Source organism: Benincasa hispida, chromosome 4, assembly GCF_009727055.1.
Source record: "Benincasa hispida cultivar B227 chromosome 4, ASM972705v1, whole genome shotgun sequence".
In the NCBI taxonomy this organism is placed as follows: Eukaryota; Viridiplantae; Streptophyta; class Magnoliopsida; order Cucurbitales; family Cucurbitaceae; genus Benincasa; species Benincasa hispida.
In genome coordinates, this window is record NC_052352.1 from 41056557 (window position 1) to 41079808 (window position 23252).

Here is a 23252-nt window from a genome sequence, read left to right on the forward strand (position 1 = left end):
TTGTTTCAAGTAAGCAAGAGGTGAGCTTAATCGAAAGAAGGAAGTGTGGTTCTTCATCCATGCCTAAAGAGTGGAAGGTATATGTCCTTCCCATCCCAAAAGAATTAATTCTTGTTGATCCCCAACAAGATGTGAAAACTCGTTCCTCTCTTAGTATGTTTAATAATCTTGCTTTGTTTCTCAAATTGAACAAAAGTTTTAAAGATGCCGAAAATGATGAATTTTGGATTTTAGCTAATGCAAGAAGAATTAAAATCAATTTGAAGAGGATAAAGTGGGAGTTAGTTCCCTAGGCCTCTCATGCTTCTATAATTGGAACTAAATGGGTTTTTAGAAATAAAATGGATGAAAATGGAAATATCATTAGAAATAAACTAGACTTATGGCTCAAGGTTATTGTTGAGAGGAATGAATAGATTGAAAAACTTTTGCACCCGTTGCTAGATTAGAAACTATTAAATGTGTTGCTTGCTTTTCTTCTTATAAGAATTTCATTTTGTATCAAATAGATATGAAAGTGCATTTTTAAATGGTTATATCATAGAGGAAGGTTTATGTAACAACCTCCAGGGTTTGAAATTTTTTATTTTCCTAATCATGTTTATAAATTGAAAAATGCTCTTTATGGCTTAAAACAAGCTCCAAGAGCTTGGTACGATAGACTTAGTAATTTCTTGCTTGAGAATGGATTTAAAATGGGTAAAATTGATACTACTCTTTTTATTAAGACTAAAGAAAATGATATGCTTTAATACAAATATATGTGGATGATATTTATTTTTGGTTCTACTAATCCATCTTTGTGTGAAGAAATTTTCTAAGTGTATGCATAGTGAATTTGAGATGAGTATGATGGAAGAACTTGCTTCTTCCTTGGACTCCAAATCAAACAACTCAAGGATGGTATTTTCAAAGTCAAGAAAATACACAAGAGATTTGCTCAAAGGTTCAAATTCAATGAGGTAATTGCAAAACCTCCTATGAGCACATCCACTAAGCTTGACAAGAATGAAAAAGGTAAGTGTGTGGATATAAAAACTTATAGAGATATGATTGGATCTTTACTTTATTTAACCGCTAGTAGACCCGATATTATGTTTAGTGTATGTCCTTGTGCTAGATTTCAATCTTGTCCTAAGGAATCACATTTACATGCCGTTAAAAGAATTTTTAAATATTTGCTTGGTACTATTAATTTAGGCTTATGGTATCCTAGAAATGTTGAATTTAATTTGATAGGATATTCCGATGCGGATTTTGCTGGTAGTTTACTTGACTGTAAGAGTACTAGTGGGACTTGTCAATTTCTTGGTAATTCCTTAGTTTCTTGGTTTAGTAAAAAGCATTTCGGTTGCCTTATCCACTACCGAAGCAGAATATATTATAGTTGCTAGTTGTTGTGCTCAAATTCTTTAGATGAAACAAACTCTTTGTGATTTTGAATTAAAGTTTGATAATATACCTATATTTTGTGATAATACTAGTGCTATTAATTTGACTAAAAATCATATACATCATTCTAGGACTAAGCATATTGATATTAGGCATCACTTTATTAGAGAGCATGTGCAAAATGATAATATTACTCTTGAATTTGTAGACTCTAATAATCAATTGGCGGATATTTTTACCAAGCCTTTAAATGAAGAAAACTTTTGCAAAAATAGACTTGAGCTCGATATTATTCGTTGTGATGCCTTTTGATTTTATAATTTTACTTGTTAAATCTTTTAGAAGGCATTTTGATAGGGGGAGATATAGAAAGCATGTGTTAATATTCTTAGGGGGAGTTGTGCTAAATTTATGTTTCTATTTTTAAGGGAAACATTTATGTAGTTCTAAATTTTTCTTAATTGTTCTTTTTTATGATTCCAAAAGGAGAAAAGTTTAAGAAAAATATGTTATAAATTTATTATGATTTTGGTTGTATTAATTAGGGGGAGAATTTATTTTTTTGAGTGAATTTCAAGAATGATCTTTATGGTGATATGTTGAATTTTATTATGTGCTACATATGGTTTACATGTATGTCAAGCTATTTTTCTTGAATGGTTTATCATCATCAAAAATGGGGAGATTGTTGGCTTTTTGACCCTTAATCTCAAATTAATTAATTTTAATTAATTAATTAATCAATATTTTGATGATAACAAACTCAGTTTTTAATTACTGAAAATTTTAGTGTTTTAATATGTCCATAGCGTAGAGCTCGGAATAATGATTCCAACACTTCTTGAATCACTCAAATCGGAGCTAAAACGAAGATGATATGACCGAAACAAGTCTGTAGAGAAAATACCGTGGTGGATGACGTGGCTTAACCAGACCATTTACATGTGGCAGCATATTAGTTGAATGGTGGATCATTAAAAGATTAACATAGACTTTTCATTTTTGGATTGATTTAAAAAAAATGAAATTTAAAAGAAATTTAAAAGGAAAATAAATTCAATATTATTTTATGTTTGTGTCTAACGGCTAGTTTTTTACCCATGATATGTTTTTTTTGGATTGACTTTAAAAAGAATGAATTTAAAAAGAAAATGAATTAAAAGGAAAATGAATTTAATATTATTTTATGTTTGTGTCTAACGGCTAGTTTTTGACAACATGGTATGTTTTTTTTATTGTTTTGGATTAATTTTAAAAAGAAAATGAATTTCAAAAGAAAATGAATTTAATATTATATTTTGTTTGTATCTAACTAGTTTAGTTAAAATCTCCACCATTGATTTTTCTTTTCTAAAATCCAATGTCCAAATTAATTGTGGTTTCTAAAATTTTTCCATCTCTATATAAACCATATTCCTCTCCAAATTTTTGCTAACAAATTTTACATTTCATAATCCTCCAAATCTCAAAAGCTTCCATTGTTGCTCTCTCTAAGCTTCCAATTTTTTTCTTTTCATCTTATTTTTGAGAGAGTGTTATTGTATTATGAGGGAAATTAAAAATTACAATAAAATTAGCCCTCGGGCAAAATAAAAAATAAATAATATGGATAAATATAAAGGAATATATAAATATAATTAATAAAAAAATACAACGGCGGGCGGATTTAAAATAATAACCTTGGAAAAAAAAAAAAAATTAAATTTGTTGAGTGCTTAAACTTGTAAATCCATTCTAGTGAGAGTTGTATTGTGTTCTTAAAAAATTCCAACATTTGTAACGGTTTGATCCTAAACCGTGGAAAGGATCGGGTTTGCTCTTGAACCCACTATAAAAATTACGATTTCTTCTCTAACTCTTTCCTTTTTATTTTTGCAATTAATTTAAGCAATTTATTGCATGTTTTAGTTTGTTCTTATTTATTTGCTAAAACTTGATAGAATTAAATTATCACACTATTTGTCATCTTATTTGTTGCATAAATTGAATTTTTCTTATTATTTATAGAAAGTGTATTAATTAGTTTAATTGGATTAATTTAGAAAAAAAAAATTTAATTAAACCCTATTCATCCCTCTAGGGTTGCCATATCGATCCAACAATTAGGACAGATGGGATATAATCGCCTCAGTGGATATTTATTGAAAGAATGATATAAAAAAAATCCAATATGTCCATGTGTTTTTATAAATAAATCACAATAAGGATTTGCTATTATAATTGTATATGTTGATGACTTGAATATAATTGGAACTCTTGAAGAGCTTTTCAAAGGCAATAGAATATTTTAAGAAAGAATTTGAGATGAAAGATCTCGGAAAAACAAAATTTTGCCTTGGTTTACAAATTGAGCATTTAACACATGGAATATTTATTCATTAGTCAACTTACACAGGAAAAATTTTGAAAAAATTTTATATGGACAAACCACATCTATTAAATATTCCAATGGAAATCCGTTCATTAGATATAAAGAAAGATATATTTTGACCTCGAGAAGATAATGAAAAACTTTTTGGTCTTGAAGTACCATATCTTAGTGCAATTGGTGCACTATCTTGCTAGTAATACTAGACCATATATTATATTTTCAGTAAATTTATTAGCTAGATATAGTTCTTCTCCTACAAAAAGACATTGGAACGGAATTAAGCATATACTTCGTTATCTTCAAGGAACAATCGGTTTGTTTTATTCAAATAAATCAAATCTTAATCTAGTTGGTTTTGCAGATTCTGAATATTTATCTATCTACACAAAACTAGATCTCAAACAGGTTATCTGTTCACATGTAGAGGAACTACTCTATCACGGTGATTGGTGAAATACACTATAATGGTCACTTCCTCAAATCATGCTGAAATTCTTGCAATTCACGAAGCTAGTCGAGAATGTGTATGGCCAAGGTCAATGACTTAACGCATTCGTGAAATGTGTGACTTATCTTCTAATAAAAATCTTCCAATAATATTATATGAAGACAATAGAGCTTGCATGGCCCAAATCAAAGGAGGATATATTAAATGAGATAAAACAAAACATATTTCACCAAAACTTTTCTACACTCATGATATTGAAGAAAATGGCGACATCACTGTACAACAAATTTGTTCGAAGGATAACTAGACAGACTTATTTATAAAGGCATTATCAATCGTAACTTTTGAAAAATTGGTGCACAACATTGGAATGCGACGACTCATAAATCTTAAGTGACATTTTCATAAGATGAGTAAATATATTGTATTATTTTGGGAGTATGTATTATATGAAATATGTACTTTTTTTTCCTTCACTAGGTTTTTTCCCATTGAGTTTTTCCTACTAAGGTTTTAAGCATATTTCATATATATATATATATATAGGCATCTAAGGGGAGTACTATGAATATTATAATAAAAAATAAATATCCATTACTTAGTGTCTAAAGACAATGTATCACCATTCATATTGTCATGTGTCTTGTACTAATTCATGTTTGGTGTCCATGTAAGTTTATATGTCACTTTACTTATAAATAGTGACCTTTGGTAATCTTAAAATGATATACCCATTGGTGAAAAATCCACACCAAATTTCACTAAAATTTTTCATTGTCCAATTTTATAATTTTTATTTTTATTTATTATTATTATGTAAAAATATTATTATATTATATATTTTCATATCCGTATTCCATCTAAATTTCATAACATATCATATATTATATACATAAATTGATTCAAATTAAATCTGCAGGCTCAATGTTTACAATGTTTACAATTAATTTTTAATTTTTTTACTAGAGGACCTCAATGAAGCTCCAATTACCAAAAGGGCTAAAACAGCAGCCCCAATCATCACCACTGGCCGGTTTTCTTCCTTCATCGCCGCCGCTACCGCAGCCTTGCCGGTCTCCTTCACTTTGGCCACCAGTCCTAATGTTTCCTTCCCGCCGGCGCTAGGTTTTTCCTCCTTGCTTTCTTCTTTATCCTTCGATTCAGTGACTATTTTCGCGTTTTTAGCAACTTCTTGCCCGGATTTACTCTCTTTCTTCGGAGATTTGACGACTGATTTCTCCGATTCATCGTCTCCCTGTTCGGCCATTGCGATTTTCATGTTTTTAGCAACTTCTTGCCCTAATTCGCCCTCTTTGTTCTGAGATTTTACGACTGATTTTTCCAGTTCAACGTCTCCCTGTTTGGCCTTGTTCTGATCAGACGATGGCTCTCGATCTTCCTCCTCTTCTTTTCTTGAACCGATCTTAGTCGTTATCCGATTCCATGGCGCCGGAGCCGCGGCACGTGGCGTTGGCGGTGGAGGAGGTGGTGGTGGTGCGGCAATTTTAGAGATTTTCTTTTGGTAATTTTCTCTGAGTTCCTTGACTGAGCCGCCCAATTCACGAACGACCGGTCGCGGAGCGGAGATTTCGGGGAATAGTTCATTGTCTCTTTGCCTCAGTTTCTCCGTCATTTCCTGATCAGACGGCGGCGGCAATGACAAAACCTTTGCAGGTAATTTCTCGCGATCTTTTCCTCCTCCTTCCGTCAATCTGCCGGTGGATTTCTGATCGGACGGAGATGGTTCCGTAACCCTAGCAGGTAATTTATCGCGACTTTTTCCTCCTTCCGTCGATTTGTCGGTGGATTTCTGAACGGACGGCGATGGTTCCGGAACCCTAGCAGGCAATTTTTCGCGATTTTCCTCTACCTGCTTCGTCGGTGGCTGATCAGACGAAGACTTTCGATCATCTTCTTGCTTTGAAGGGGCAGCTTCAGAAGCTGGCCATTCAGAGAGCAATCTGGGCATAATGATGTGAAGAACATCACCTCGAAATCGGCCATAGATTCCGGTGGCTAAGCAGTCGTCCGGAACAGGAAATTGATGAACGAATTCTGTTTTCTGCTTCTTTCCCTGCAGCTTAAGCTGTCCCGATGCCTTGTCGTAAGTTAACTTTATCAGATTCCTTGGGCAACCTGCATATAAATTGTAAAATTACACAATTAGCCCAACAAATATAATTATTTAGGATAAATATCAATTAATATCCCAACAACTAAGAATTCCATTTAAACTCCAATATCAATTTAAATCTTAAACTAATAATTGTAATTAATAATTATATCGATTTAAACCTTAAACTTTCATAAATTATCAATTTCAATCTTAAACTTTCATAAATATATTCATTTAAATTCTGAATTTTCTTAAATGTATCAATTTAAAACTTAAATTTTTACAAACATGTCTAAATAAAATATAATAAAAGGTTTAAATTGATACGATTATGAAAACTTAAAATTTAAATTGATATATTTATAAAATTTAAGGTTTAATAAAATTATTAATTTGAATTTAAATCAATATATTAGGGTTATAAATTGATATTTGCGGTAACTATTTATTACCATCATCCTGTACTTCCGGTAAATTACATTTTGACGGTTGATGATTAATGAATGGGTAAAAAGTAAAAAGGGCTTGCACTTGCATACGTGGCATCTCCATTTAGATTGACGTGATATCCATTTGGTAAACTATTGGCTAAAATACTTTTTTGGTCATTAATTTTTTTATATCGTTTCTATTTATTGCTTAGACTTTGAGAATGTAATATTGAATTTCGTCTCAATTTAGTTTTTAGATTTTAAAATGTCATAATTTTATCAAATTTGAGTTTTAATTCGATTGGATCTCTATTTTCAAAATTTATATTTATAATCTCGATTTTTATTAAATGTTCACTTTCAATTTAAATTGATTTAAAATAATTATAAAGTAAAATTTTAAAATTTAAATTTAAAAGTGATGAAAAATAATGAAATTTAATTAATTATAATTCATTTAAAACTAATTGACATTTTCACCAAAGACGAAAAGGTGCTAAAATCTAGAGGTTAAATCAAAACAAAACTCAAATTTCATAGGTAAAATATTATATAACCTAGGGACTAAACTAAAATCGAACTCCAAATTTAAGGACTAAAAGTGAAATATTTTGTAATTTATTGATCAAATTGAAACTAAACCCAAAACTTATGAATCAAAAAGATATTTTTTTCATAAAATATTTTAGCAATATCTTTTGAGATATGTGTCTTTTGATTTTTACACACAATCTATCTATCACATCAGGTTTCATCTTTATTTTAATATTTTAGACAATTTCAAAATTGAACGGTCAATAGAAATTAAAATTTTCATAGTCTAGAGGTAAAGCTGAAACTTACCTCAAAGTTTAAGGGTAATTTGTACCATTTAACCTAAATTTCTTTTTTAAGTTGCGGTTTAAATCTTGTTTTATACATTGGTCTCTAATTCTTCAAATCATACAAAATCTAGTAGTTAATCTTCATCCATGAATTAGCAAATTTGTAACACTAATTTGGCCTATATGTTGAGCATAATAAGAATACCATGATTTGAAACTTTAGGGGTAAAATTCAAAATAGGGCAGTAGTAAAAATGTAGAGACAAAAATGGAAAAAAAAAAATTGATAAAATTTCAAATATAGTCTCTAAACTTTCGTGTTAACGTCATATCAAATTAACTCCTAAACTTTCAATTACATGTCTAGATTTCCAAATTTTGAAAATACCAATTTGATCTCTCAATTTTGAATTTTCTATCTAATAAGTCTTTTAACATATTTGATATATATTTTTTAAATTAAAAAATCTATTATACATAAAATTAAATTGTGTATTTAATTAAAATAAATTAAAAATATATTTAATAGATCAATAACTCAATTAGGGACAAAAATTTTCTTAAAATAACTTTAACTGGTAATTCATATTAGGAAATTAAAGATGAAAATAGATGAAGCAAATAAGAGATTAAAATTGTCAATATGAGCATAACTCTACAAATCTTGTACTATTGACCTTGAGATAGAAATTTTATTATCCCATCACACTATTGTAAAAAGAAATGTTAAAATACCATATTAGCCTTTATACAATCAAATGTCTAATTTTGTTCATTGTGTTTTCAATAAATTTTAAATTTAGTTTCTCAAGTTAACTTTTATCAAAATTAATTAAATAGTAACAAAAATTATATTGTAAGAATTATATTGAATTTGTTTCCAAAAGTAATAGCAAAAGTTTAATAGATGATAAAAGGTTTTTGAAAAAATCCAATAATAAACCCCTAATAGGACTAAATTTAAGATTTACTGAAAGGATGTGAACTAAAATTAAACTAAAAGGATGTAGAGGGACCAAATAGTCGGTCAATAATAATTGACATGACTTATCTCTCGAGAAGTTAGAGGTTCAATCCTCCAATCGAAAATCGAAAATATAGGTTCTGTTTGGTAACCATTTGGTTTTTTGTTTTTATTTTTGAAAATCAAGTCTATTTCATCCACATTTCTTATAAAAGATTTGCATCTTTCTTAAGTACAATGGTTGAACTCTTAGCCGAATTCCAAAAACAAAAACAACTTTTTGAAATCTACTTTTTTTAGTTCTCAAAATTTGGCTTAATTTTTTAAACTATTGGTAAAAAGTAAATAATAAAGAAAGGAATTTAGAGGTGCAATTAGCATCTATAACCTTAATTTTCAAAGACAAAAATAAAAAACAAAATGGTTACAAAACGAAGACTAAGTTTTTAGTTTTCAAAATTTGACCTAGTTTTGAAAACATTAATAAAAAGTAGATAACAAATAAAAAAAATAGACCTCATTTTGTAACAATTTTTTTTTTTGAAAATTAAGCATATGGACACTACTTCCACCTCCAAATTTATTATTTTATTATATACTTTTTACCTATGGTTTAAAAAACCAAGTCAAAATTTGAAAACTAAAAAAAATAGTTTTCAAAAAGTTTTTTTTTTAAAAAAAAATTTTTGGAATTTAAGAAACATAGATGCAAATAGGCTTATTTTTAAAAAGCAAAAACAAAAAATCAAAATCAAATAATTACTAAACGAAACCTTCAAAATTGAAAAAATATTTATAGGTTTAATTTTGAGGAAAAAAAAATCAAATGTAATGGAGTCATAATAATTAAAAAGAAAAAAGAAAAAAGAACCTGGGATTTGGATTCGCAACTCATATTCATTAAGATCAGGATGAAACAGGATGGGTTCGAATCTTATGCCAAGATTTTCCAACTCATTTTTGCCTTCTACTTTTGAACTTTTTCCCAACCAATCCATTGTTTTCTTTTTTGTATTCTCTTTTGAGATGTGCTATAATTTTTAGTAATGTAGTACATATGGATTTTGATTTTATAACTCCTCTTTATTGTGGGTTTATTTATTTATTTATTTGATTTTCTTGTGGGCAAGTCTATTCCTTTTTTCACTATTTGGGTCTTTTAATGGGTTTTCTTTATCCTTACATGAGGAATAATTAAAATTTTTATGTTAGGTTTACTTTTGATGGAAGAGAATCATTTTTCCTTCCTTCCAATGCTATTTGCTTATTAGGTGTACAAGCAAGTGACTTCTAATTAGGAATGTCTATATTTCTCGTAGATGCACGTGGAAAATTTCTGTTTATGTAGGAAACGGAAAAGGGTGTGGATGAAAAAAATCTTGTCAACTTAACGGGAATTGCAACTTGGAGACGTGTCTCCGTCCCTGCCTCATATTTATTTTTATTTTTAGTTGTTATATATAAAAAAAGATTTGTTATTTAAGGATTTGGATAATTTGATATGTTTGAACCATATGGCTGAACATTTAAATAATGTGTTTGGTTAATTATATTAGGTGGTTTAAGAAATGTCAATTCTTCACGAAGAATAAATTATTTAAAAACTTAAAAATATAAGTAAAAAACTAATTATTTAATTAAAATTTTTCAATAAAATGCATTAGTTTATTTTTTTTTTAAAAAAAATTAATGGAGAATGATCCCCTAAAACTCGATCTTCAAAATTTAAACAGAACTTCATGGAGGATGAGAAAGCCATCCTTGTCCTTGGATAAAATAAAATAGTGACCCTAGGTATCTTATTCAAATCGAGATGAAAATAATTTAAGCCTGGTTGGCAATCATTTAATTTAATTTTTGCATTCCACCTCTAAATTTCATGTTTTGGTATCTATGTTTTACCAATATTTTAAAAAACCAAGTTAAATTTTGAAAACTAAATAAAGTAGTTTTTAAAAATTTGGTTTGGTTTTTAGAATTTGATTAAGAATTCAACTCTTGTATTTAAGAAAAATGCAAACTATTGTAAGAAGATGAGAGAAAATATGCTTAGTTTTCAAAAATAGAAAACAAAAAACGAAATGGTTACCAAATAGAGCCTAATTTTTTACTTTTCAAATTTCCACTATAGCTTTGAAAACACTTAAAGAAATATAGACAGTAAAGTATAGAAAGCGATAGATTGAATTGGTTTTTACAAGACTTAATATTTAAAAAAAAAGTATATGATTATCAAATGAGACCTAAATTATTTAGGTTCTTCGACATTTTTATGATTTTGTTTCTCTAATGTTTATATTTTATAAAAGTTTGTAAATTTAGTTTGTATAATTTTGACATTTTCAAACTATTACTTTTGTCTCGAAGAGGTTAATACATAATATTGTTCGAGTTGCCAAAACAAACATAATTCAACTCATATACGAATGTGTTTGTGATCAACAAGTTTGTAGTTTGAATTTTCTACTCTAAAAAATGTTTTAACCTTTTTTTTTTTAAGTTACATATAAAATTAAATAAATGCAACCAAAGTTGTTGCTACACAAACATTCCTTCCAAAAAAGACAACTCGTCTATTATGTTTTACTTTGGTGCATCTCATCACTTTTATTATTATTACTATCTTTTTATTATTATTATTATTCTTCATGTTGCTAATCTAAATTTTTTTTCATTACTAACATGAATTCAAATATAAATAGTAATTTCATAATTCAATAAATGTATTTATCTTTCAAGTATTCAATAATCTTTATACTTTTATCAAAATTGAAAGTTGATCTCTTAACTTACATAAAAAATTTGATGGATCAAGTGTACGCATCGAAGTAATAAAATTCCAATAAACCAGATATCGTCCTTAGAAAATTAGTTATTCGATTCAACTAGCTATCCGACAATCTCTTCAACTTTAAAGAAAGCAAATAAACATTCAAACTAGGGATTCACTTGAATAGAATGTCCTAGGGTATTGATATCATTCAACATTGTTATCGATTCAAAATATTTTATTTCAACTTATTCAAATTATCAACTTAGGCCTAGAAGGTCTATGATTCGGGTTTCCTCCTTTGAGCTCAACCCTTTCTAATATCTAAAAGTCAATTCTATTTTCATGCAATTGAATCTAGAAGGCATAGCATTAAGCATCTTTGTTCTTAGTCTCTAACGCTTTCCTATCATTTGCATGCATATTCCAATACCACTTTATCATGCTAGTTTCGGCTTAGAAATCTCTTTTGCAAATAGATTAAAAAATCAAATAAATATAAAAATAATGTATCCGTTTTATTATATTCAAATAAGATTTATTCTCATTCTCTCTCTCTTTTTTTTGTTGAAGTTTCATTTGGATGATTCCTTTATATTTTTTTTTTATTAATTATACCCAATCTTTTATACTATGGTTGGAACCATATGATTTTGAGGAATTTTAATTCATAATGGATTTCAAATGAAGTTCATCATTTAGTACAACATGAAAAGGAATGATTTTAAAATTCGAAATGATTTCAAATTTCATAAGACTTTATAAGATTATAATGGAGGGTTTAAATGGATACACCTATGAAACTTAAATGTTTAAATTGATATAACCTTCAAAGTCAATTGTGTAAATTGATATTTATCCTAAAAAAATAAAAAAAATTAAAAAGGAAAAGAACAGGAAAAAGAGTATATATATGTGTGTATGGATATTGCGTCAAGTGAAAGCCTTTTTTTTTTAAAAAAAAAAAAAAAATTAATTAATCAATTAAAATGTAGATTTTATTTTTTATGTGTAGAATTTAAATATTTTGACATAGTTTTCTTCTTATTTTTCCTCCCGAACTTTATTCAACTCATAAAAGGTAGTTTTGTTTATAGAATCGAATAAGTAATTCGCTATACCATTTTTTTATTAAAAACAATTTGTGGTTTAAAAGAAAACACGTTTACAAAGTAAATGTGAACGGCAAAGAAAGAGACGGTTTTCTTTCGATTATTCTTATTGAAAAAGAATTATTTTGTTATGCATAATTTAAAATTTTCAAAAGTAGGAAGAAATTCCTATAGAAAAATATCATATGTAGAAAAAAAAAAGAGACGTTTTCTTTTAAATTATTCTTGCTGAAAAATAATTATCCTGTTATGAATATTTTCAAAATTTTCAAAAGTAGGGAGAAATTCCTTTAGAAAAATATCACCTATAGAAAAAAAAATAGTAGACAAAAAAGGAAGTTCTTCTTTAAATTATTCTTGTTGAAAAAATTATTTTGTTATGCATATTTCAAAATTTTCAAATGTCATCTAAAGAAGTAGAGGAGTGAAATTTGTTTAAATAAACAACGTAAAGGATTGGTTTATGATTTTTATTTTATATATATTTAAAAATAACACGTCTCTAATATCTTTTGATTATGTATTTAAAATATTTTAGTAATTTCTCGATGATATATCATCATCAAACAATTTAAAATTACTAACCATCGTCTAATACTTTAATCATTATCAACTACTAAACTATAGTTAAATTAGAAAAAGTATTATATAATAGTAGTTTTGTTAACATTTGTCAATATGAATATAGCTCATCTGGTATCAAATATGTACTATCAACCTTGAAATCAGAGTTTCATTCTCCCAATCCCATATACTGTCGATAAAAATAGGAGTTTCGTTTGCATTTAAATCACTCTGGTTAATCTAATATTAGAAATAAAAAAATTACACTATCATAATAATAATTTGTTTCTCTCTTATAGCCTTGCACAAATATGAGGTTTATTTTATGAAAAAAAATAAAAATAAAAGGTTGAAAACTCTACTCATAAGGTGAAAAAAGTTTTAAAAGCCTATATTATAAATCAAACACAGCTTGTATATAGTATGTTTAAGTGAAAAATAATTGGTCTTTTTCATTTTAGTCCTTATAATGTCCAAAATTAGTATATTGATTCTAATGAATTGTGGATATGTTTTGAGTTCGGTGATAGAACAAAATTTGAAAACATTATTTATATATGTATTTCTACTATTCAAATGTAAAATGTGCTATCAACACGCACATCTAATAATATTGAACATATGGAATATAAATTTTATCCGTCATTGAACTTAAGTTTTTTTCATATCTTTCTTTGGATCATTAATCAAATACGTCATTGAAAAGCTCTAAATGAGTAGTTTTCACATATATAAATATTAAAGTTCACTTTATTGATAACAAACAAAGGCGTAACACTATTGTTTTCAAGTAAAATGAATAAACAACATAGTTATTATTCCTTCTGCAACCACATAAGTAGGTAAATATTGGAGAGTGTGGTTTCATTGTACTCACTAACATCATCCTTCACATATAAGTTGAATTACAAACATGGAAACAAGTTTCTACATTCACCAACCCTATTGTGGACATAGAAGTTAATCTTTATGCATACACTTAGTAAATCTTGATTTAAATGTAAAGGAAGATTTATTAGGTTTTGAAAAATATAATTTGAAGAGTATCATTAACCAATTTTGCATGTACTTCATCTAGTGAGCAGGTTTCTTCGATTTGTATATGTTCGTTCAAAGGAGTAATATTGAATAGGCCATCTGATTTTTGTCCTGTAATTATAAGCGTCCTTGTTCTTGTATTCAAGTTGATTCGTAGACGATCCTTTGTAAAACCTAAACAAAATCAAATGACAATTAATTCTAACATACACACATATATACATAACCATGAATCTAGTTAATTTAGCTAGATTTACCTGGAAGTTCTATGGTCAATATCCTTCTGTTGTCTCCAATGTTGCTCCATGATTTGATTGGACTATACGGTTGATTTGATTGAGTTGCGTTTCTCCAATTTTGATTCACGATCTGACTCGACATTGAGAAAATTCTTTTTGGATTATGTTCAAAGGTGAAAATTTGAGGAGATGAAGTGGAACAAAAATGGTAAACTCTCCTTGAAAGTGCTTCAATCCACCACCAAAAAATGAGTTAAGAAGGGTATAGCCTTGGGTGTTTGTAAATGCAAGAGAAGAAGCATTCATATATATATGTGTGTGTATACCTATGGCTTTTTCTCTATTTACATCTATTTTTAAACCTTATTCCTTTCATAATGCTTATGGCTTTGTCTTGTGGTTAAAGTGGAATATATCTAGTGATATATGGAAAAGGAAAAAAAAAGTATATCTTTAGATTGTTGCCATTGTCCATCAATTTTCTTACATGTTACACAAACCACCAAGTTTGGCAAGGACCCAATATGCTTTTGTATATCTTTTTCAAATTAAAAGATTCTATTCTATCTTTTTCCAAAGGAAATGTTGCCAAAAGCATTTTTGGTTCTTCCAAGTTGGGTGAGGAATGTTAGGATTTTGATTCTTATTAGAAAAATTAACTTTATTTCATTTAATTTGAGACGGTAAACTCTTTGTCGAATCATTGTAGTTTAAATTAATACTATCTATTTTTTTTAGATGCCTTAATTAGTGAAAATTATTGTTATTATTATTATTTCTATATATATTGATTTTAATTTATTGGTTATTGAAATATGTTATTAATACACCTCGCATTTCTTTTTTATTTGATCAGATAACTTTTTCTTTGTTAAATTTTGCTTTATGAGAATCCATTATCAAATTCTTTAATTATCATTGTATGAAAGTTAGTAAATTATAATTTATCGATATATATATATATATATATATATATATATATATATACACACATATGTAGATGAGAAGATCCTAATATCAAATTTGAAGATTGATGAGACAAATACATGTCAATTGAATTGAACTATTATTCTTGTTGAAATCTATTGATATAAAATATAATTGTTTATTCAAAAGATTGAATATTTTTAATACTAAAGTTGATTATTAATTTATTAGTTATTTCCAACCGAATAATTCGTTGAATAGATAAATTTATAGGTAGTGATATGAACTTTTAATTTCTTAATAAAAACAGATGTCTTATCCATATTTCTTTTTTTTTTTTAAAAAATAATAATGACGGGATGAGAGATTGAACTTCTAATTTCAAAGGACGAAGTGGATGTCATATTGCTAAGCTCGTTTTCGCTAAATTTGTTGGTATGATCATTTTATGAATTGTTAGTTTTGAACTTTTGAGACATAAATTTCACTATAATACAACTATCATCGTATGTTTGCTCTGTTGAAGTTGACATGCAATTAGCGGAAGAAATCAGGATTATTAAGCACTCTAATTCATCAATTTTAAGATCTAAGAAAGCATGCTCACAAGATAAGAGGAGGGTTTTTCAACATACCTTTGAAGAACTTCTTCAATCTACGAAATTAGTTTGAATCTCCACTTTGTAGACCACCACTTGATTTTCTCTACTATTCTCTTGGATCTTAGATTGGATTGTGAGATCCAAAATAAGTTGAATTGAAGGGAAACTTAAGAAGAAAAGTCAGGTTTTTCTTGTTGGTTTAAAGAACACTTCTTGAACCTAAAAAATCAGAAAAATTCCAAAATGCATGGCATCCTCTCAACTCAAATTAGAATTGGTTTTGTTTAAATTTTCTATGCATTCAGAATGCCGCCTCCAAGAATGACACCACCTACTTGGATAATTAAATAGAAATTTGAGTGTCTTAAGTGGGATAAACCCACTAATTTTTAATTTTCTAATATAAATTGAATTTATAATTAAATTCAATTTTCTTTTTAATTTTGAAACTTATTTTCAAAATTAATATTAAATTCAATATTGATTTTATAATTAATATTAAATTCAATATTGATTTGATAATTAATATTAAATTTAATTAATTTTACAAAATTAGTTCAATAATTAATTTTACAGTAAAACTAATTAATAATTAATTTTCAAATAAAATTAATTAAATAATTTAATTAATTATATTAATTTAATATCAAATATTAAATTAACTAAATACCAATTCATCAACCACGAGTCTCTATTCATGTAACCAATATTTAAATCAAATTTAAATATTGTCCAATTCTCCAATTTCGTTTAATCCAATAATTAAACATGACATTATATCGTATATAATTACAAATTGTCTTAATATGAATTTGAATACTTCACATTTACTCATCACTTTATCCTAAGGATTAATCCGTCAGTGAGCTAGTAGGAGGACCTAATGGACCTACAGATTATGGGCTTCAACGATCCGAGATTAATTGACCAAACTCTTTAAACTAAATTAATCAACATTCGTTAGCTACCGACCACCGGGTCACTCTACTAAAGCCTGGTAGTTGCACTCCTCTCTCTGTAGATATATTTCTGTTCATTTGATTTAACCATAAATCAGTAAGTCGACCCTTCACAGGTGGTTCATAATAACGGCTGGATCAAATGCTATTTTACCCCCGAGATTACATCTTGCTCCTTAAGTCTCATTGATCCTCTAATGAACAATTGGTTTGTGATCCAATCACCAAACCGAGTCCCTCTCCGGCTAATGAGATGGTGAGACCCCTTGTTCAAGACCTGAAATTAGTACTTAAGAGAACAACCTCTCTACTATCCCTAAAAGCAGACAGGAGTGAATTCCGTCTTACACTCTATGCCCCCAGCTATCTACCCAATCTTATCTCTGAAATAGGAGTCTTATTGAGTCGGTGCTGTTGAGTTAACCATCACGTTTGCAAATCTAAGGATAATCACGAATAAACAGGAGTTCATAGTTAGCTCAGGATTAAGGTTGAGTTACCTAGATTATTGCTTAGAAATAGTCCGTCTTAAAACAGTAAACAACATTATAAAGTAAGAGTGACTTGTTTCTTGATCCGATCTTACACAAACTCGTTGCATAGGACGCCTCCACTTGCATGTCTCCATATAAATGATTTAGGATCACATCGTTTTGTACTAAATACAAAGTGGGCCGCATCCAGTAGTGTTGCTAGAACAAAGTACCCAACCTTATTCGTATACTATAGACTATTTTGGCTATCTACTCAAACTTGATCCATTTTATGTCTCCATATAAAGTCCAAGTACTCATGTACTAGCCATGGATCTTAGGTTATTGGATTTAGGCTTTTATAAGTGCAATTTACATTTTCAATAACATATTAATGGAAGAAACTTCAACGAATCTTTATTTCAAATAGAATATGTTTAAACTTACAAACTGCGAGTTTTGGGACTACAACCCAACATGTTCAATGAAGAGTGTTGGATGAATGATATATGTGTGGTGTGGAGGGACTCGATGGTCAATCTTAAATATTCTTAGACCAGAATTTAAGGTTTAGGACATATATATATAATTTATTTGTATATTTGTATATAATTCATCAATAATTTTGATATAAATTATATTTTTATCGTCAGATTAGTGGATTACTAGAATCTTGGTTAAACCGTTTTTTTAAGGAAAAACAAGTCAAAAGCAAAAGTCCAATCAAATTACGTGATTATATCTTGAGACATAAGGAGTGTAAAGCACACAGAATAAAGAGTTTGGAGAATGGTAGATACTTGATCGTCCAAAGTTTTACGCACAACAACGCAAGCCAACATGTTCTGATAGCGATGAAACGTGAGAGAAAGAAACAATTCCAAATCATCTCCTCGTTCCTTAGCAAGGTCCACAATAAACAAATAGATTTTGAAAATATCGATAACATCATCATTAAGAAAAATGATGACGTCCAAACAATTAGAATCAACCAAAATATTCAAAATATGGAGAGGAAAAAAAATACTCTTAGATCTCTAGCATATCGCCATTACTTCAAGGAACTTCACTCCTTGCATAGAGGGACGGATCCAAACTAATAATATGAACATGCCCTAACTGATCTTGAAACACCCACACCAAACTGTCCGAGTTGTACATTGCATTAGTGTTCAACCTCTGGAATTTTGGTTAAACCTTTTTCTTTATGGTTTATAATAAACGATTTGTATGATTTGTTATATATCAATGTCAAACCAATCAAACCTCAATAAATACCCCATTTAGAAAAATTCTTACTCAAGATAATATATCATGTCCATTCTTTCTTTTTGTTTAATTGGAATATTTGCCTATTCTTCACGGGCCGATTGTACCAACTAATAATTCTTTTGAATAATATTGAATATTGTTTTTTAACTTGAATATACTATAATCTCTTCTAATATCGACTTCCCTTTAAATATTATACGAAAATGTCCAATTTAGACTTCTAAATCGTAAATGTATGATCAATTAACACACTCTTTCCAATTTAATTTGAAAAGTATATGGTTATAAAATAAATCAATTTAGATCATTTATTAATATTATATTTAAAATTAAAATTATTTATGTATTCAATTTTTACATGTATATAGATTTCTTTAGATGTTGAATGGATCAAATTAAACGGTTAAAATCGATGCATAGCAAAATTTTAAAGGAAGTTTTAATTGAGAGTCTAAATTGATTCACTTATGAAAGTTAATGGGTTTAATTAATTGTTAGAATTATTATAAGTTTCATGATGTTTTATCCAAACAAAGTAATGAAGGATGGTAAATTGATACACTTCTGAAAGTTCAAAGTTTATATTGATACAATTACTAGTTATGGGTTTAAATTGATACAACTCCTAAAGTTAAGGCGTATAAATTGATATTTTTCCAAAATTATATAATGGATAAAACATTATAATTTTCTTAATCTTTGTTGAGTGTTGAGTTATTACGAACCATTTAAAATGGTAATTGATGTCAAATCCGCTCAACTATGTTTGAATTGGCAGAACCATCTCTATTGTTTTAGTACAATAAATGTGAGGATGAGAATTTAAATCTCTATTTTTTTTAGAATAGGTGATATTATTATACAACAACAAGAGGATCTCACAGCCCAGGATCAAGACATCAAAACAATAAAGCACAAGCAATGGCAGGACTCGACCGAAACAAAGTCAAAACAAACGTAAACAACACCATCCACCTGGGAGAATATAGTAGATGGAAGCACACCAGAAGACATGGAACAACTTACTACGTACCCCCTTACCTGACTCCACTCAGCATAACCAACTAAACTCGACAACCCAACCCGCCACCCGATGAGTCGAACCCAACTGATGCAACACACCTGACCACACCTCTCTCCTAAACCCACACTCAAAAAATAGATGATCCCATGACTCCACATCTCCCCCACATAGAAGACACCCTCTTTTGAAAACACACCCCAACTCTTCAACCAATCCCGTGTACCCAACTTGTCCCTTACAACTAACCACGCAAAAAATGAGTGACGTAGAATATCACCCCTAGACCATAAAAAACCTGCACAAGACACCTTAGGACGACGAGGACGTAAACTCTCCCACGCACTAGCGGTAGAAAATCGACCACTAGTACCCGATACCTAAATCCAATAATTCCACCCCCCTTCCCCCCTAGGCCCCACTGTCTGAATAAGACCCCAGATCTCAAGCATACAAAATATACTTCAATTATTGTTGAGTTATGGTAATGTTAGCATCAATCCCTACTTGTATATTGCTTATTAAAGAATGTGAATAACATGAGGATGAGACCTTGAAAAAAAAAAAACATCCCTTATGTACAAGTACAACACATTTAATCGATTATTTTAATTAGTGAAAATTAAAAAGTTGATATATATAGCTATCAAATAATATATATAACTTTTTTAAAAAATAGTCTTTGATCTAAGAGGTTTGACTTTAAAACTCGACATTTTAACTCTTAGGGGATATTTACTCATCAATATGAGTTGAGTTGATTGAGTTGGTAAATATTGGTGAAGTCGAGTTGATTTTTTTACCAACTCATCCCACTCCTCTAACTCATTCCAACTTTTCCTCCCTCCAATATTTTCAATGGCTCAACCATCAACAATCGTCGATGACTACCGCTACCACACTTTGACGACCATCTTTGCACGACCAACTCTACTTTTGTACAGAGCAACTTCTATGACCACCTTTACGCCGCTAACTCTGATAACCAACTCTAGGCTCCATTAACCATCTTTGACAACCTTCACATAAGAAACTCCGAGGACATACTCCAACGACCACCTTCGCGCTGCCAACTCTGATGACCAACCTTAGACTCTGGCAACCACCTTCGATGACAACTCCAATGAAGACCACCTTAATGATCAACTCTAGTGACAACCACCTTTGACAATCAATACTAACATTCACTTCAGGCGACCAACTCCAACAAAGACCACCTCTTACTTGTAGGCCTAAACTAATTGCACAATTCTTCTAGTAATTAGTTTTAGGTTCATTAATTTTAAGTTCAGAGCCTACTTTTTATAGTCCAAATATTTAGTTGTTGAGAAAAATTTGTGATGTATTGAGTGTCATTTATTGCTATACTTTTTTTTTACACGTTCAAAGACATTTTTGTTGACATCATTATTTCATTTATAAGTGGTAAATTAGATTTAACCATAAAAACCAACCATAAAAAATGTTTGCAAATAACAAATCTGCACAAAAAAAAAAAAAAAAAAAAAAAAAAAAATTTCATTATATTAGTGTAAAATGTAAAACATCAAATGTTTGAACAAAAAAAAATTATTTTCACAAATAGGCAAAAAAAAAAAAAAAAATAATACAAGAATTGAGGGCTAGGGATCAGAGTAAATGTTCATTTTATTGCAATTGAGTGTTTAAATTGTGTGGTGCAAATATATTACATTTTTCAAAAGCGGAAAATAAAAAGTTGTTCAATTTTCAAGCTTCTTTAGTGTTCATGATTGATGGCTAAATAGTTGTGAAAAGTTTTCATTTGTTTGGAATATGGTTGGTGTTTAGGAATGGAAAAAAAATATGTTATAGAATTGAATGTTCAAAAATAGAATCCAAAATTTGTGCTTAGTATACGTTTATTTTGTAAAAATTTGTTATGTTTTAAGAATGAGAAAAAAAAAGTTAAGCATTTTTTAATGTTAAAAATTTTAGTAAAATGTGTGTAGTTGAAAATTAAAAAATAGAAAGAAAGATCCAAGAAAAAAAAATAATTTTGTTTAGGAAAACTGTACTAGATATTTTATCACAACTCAACTCTATACACCAAACACAAACTTTTTGGCTCAACTCTAACTCAGCATTATAAACATAAACTTTATGAATCAACTCAAATCAACTTAACACTCTAAATACAAATATTCCAATTCAACTCTACACTCCACAATCTAATTCCACAGATAATCTAATTTCTCAGATAATAATTACTAACTCAATTCTACTTATCAAATGCCCCTTGAGGTTTACATTGATTTTGATCTTTTATCATCCGTCTTCGATTATTTCAGTAGCACAAGCTAATGTGGGAGTGCTTTCTATTAATTAAACATTTGAAAAAAAAACTTATTATTTTTTTCTCCCTTGTTGGTGAAAATTTAGATTTTAAAATAAGAGGGATTTCAAAATAAGAGGGAACCAACCTTTGGTTGGAGAATCCCACATTGATTTTGATTTGGAAGTCTCCCTTTTATACTCCAACCTTGGGCTTTGGGTTTGGGCCCTAACGAGTATCCATGTTTTGAAGAGAGTGAGGAGATAGACCATCCCCGGCGAGTCTTCCGCCCGAGTTCCGGCCCCTCGCACGTTCTAGAGGTTAAGGTGGTGAGAGTTTTCATAGAATGGATATCTCAACTTAATATTTGTACCTGTTATTTATTGTTATATTAATATTTTACCTGTTATTTATTGATTGTTATAAAAGGTATCTTATAATTATACTAATTCATATATAATTATACTAACCATATTCCGAATTCAATGGTTTCAATAAATCCCTTACAATAGTTCGTCTTGGCCCAGATCTAGAACTGTCGTCAACGGTTTCCAAAGTCTTCTTTTTGACGATCCACAAAATTTTAGGACTTGGATAAGACTTTGGAAGTTTCAGTACAGTAGACAGTATTGTTAATCATTTAAATTTCACAAGTGTATCGATATCGATGGTGACTCATTACTTCGATGAATAATTTCTTTGGACAGAAGAAGATTATGTATACACTTACTCGAAATCTCACTAATCAAATTTCATTGTGGAAGACACAATTTTTTCTGAAGAATTCGCCAGGGTTTCCGCCTTTTTCTCACTCGATCGTTCCATGCTGAAGGTCTATAAAAGGCGTGGCCTTCAGCAGATCATTCACACAACTTTTCACTTCCATTTGACTCCTCTCCTCTCCTACTCTTCCATTTTTCGTTTTTTGATCAGTGAGTTAGAAAAGGTGTGTGTTCCGGTCGGTAATGGTGCATTTTCGATCGGATTTTCTTTTTAGGCTGTTTTATCCTGGGGACGACGTGGCAGTATTCCTAACCTGTTACACACTTGGGCAGAGCGGCGAAACGTCTGAAAGAGAGCGAGCTCCGCGACTCAGCCAATAACAAGTTTCTATTTTGCAAGTTTTGTTCTTTGCTCGATTGTCGTGCCTTGACCATTTGTTGTTTGTCGTCTGATGGTCTTGCCATTTCCAACATCCCTTCTCCCATCCATGGTCACTGCCACTTTGACCACTCTATTGTGATTATTTTACTTTTAGAAAGTGCTATTTTGATCCATTTATTTTTAATTCTATTTTCAATTTTTTTTTTAATTTTAGCATTACACACTCCATTCACTAAATTTCTTAAAGTTTATCTATACAATTGCATTAAAAGGGTTTCTGTCAGGTATAGTTTACGTTAAAATTTTGTAAATATGGATCACAATTATCACTT

General features: G+C 29.3%; 1 protein-coding gene and 1 long non-coding RNA gene across 2 annotated transcripts; both read right to left on the minus strand.

The window, feature by feature from the left end:
• Positions 1-5039: 5039 nt before the first annotated feature.
• Positions 5040-9596, minus strand: LOC120076872 (ABC transporter F family member 4-like). Its single transcript, XM_039030818.1, has 2 exons — positions 9418-9596; positions 5040-6347 (listed from the first exon to the last, which is right to left on the minus strand). The coding sequence occupies exons 1-2, from the start codon at positions 9542-9544 to the stop codon at positions 5155-5157; spliced, it is 1320 nt and encodes a 439-aa protein (XP_038886746.1). The 5' UTR covers positions 9545-9596; the 3' UTR covers positions 5040-5154.
• Positions 9597-13728: 4132 nt separating this feature from the next.
• Positions 13729-14570, minus strand: LOC120075884. The gene is made up of 2 exons (XR_005481451.1): positions 14288-14570; positions 13729-14204 (listed from the first exon to the last, which is right to left on the minus strand). It is a non-coding gene; the product is annotated as an uncharacterized LOC120075884 (long non-coding RNA).
• Between the last annotated feature and the right edge of the window lie 8682 nt (positions 14571-23252).

Coding starts and splice junctions, on each gene's coding strand:
- LOC120076872 (XM_039030818.1), bottom strand. CDS start 9,544: ATGGATTGGTTGGGAAAAAGTTCAAAAGTAGAAGGCAAAAATGAGTTG. Junction 6,348..9,417: donor GTTGCGAATCCAAATCCCAG/GTTCTTTTTTCT, acceptor ATTTATATGCAG/GTTGCCCAAGGAATCTGATA.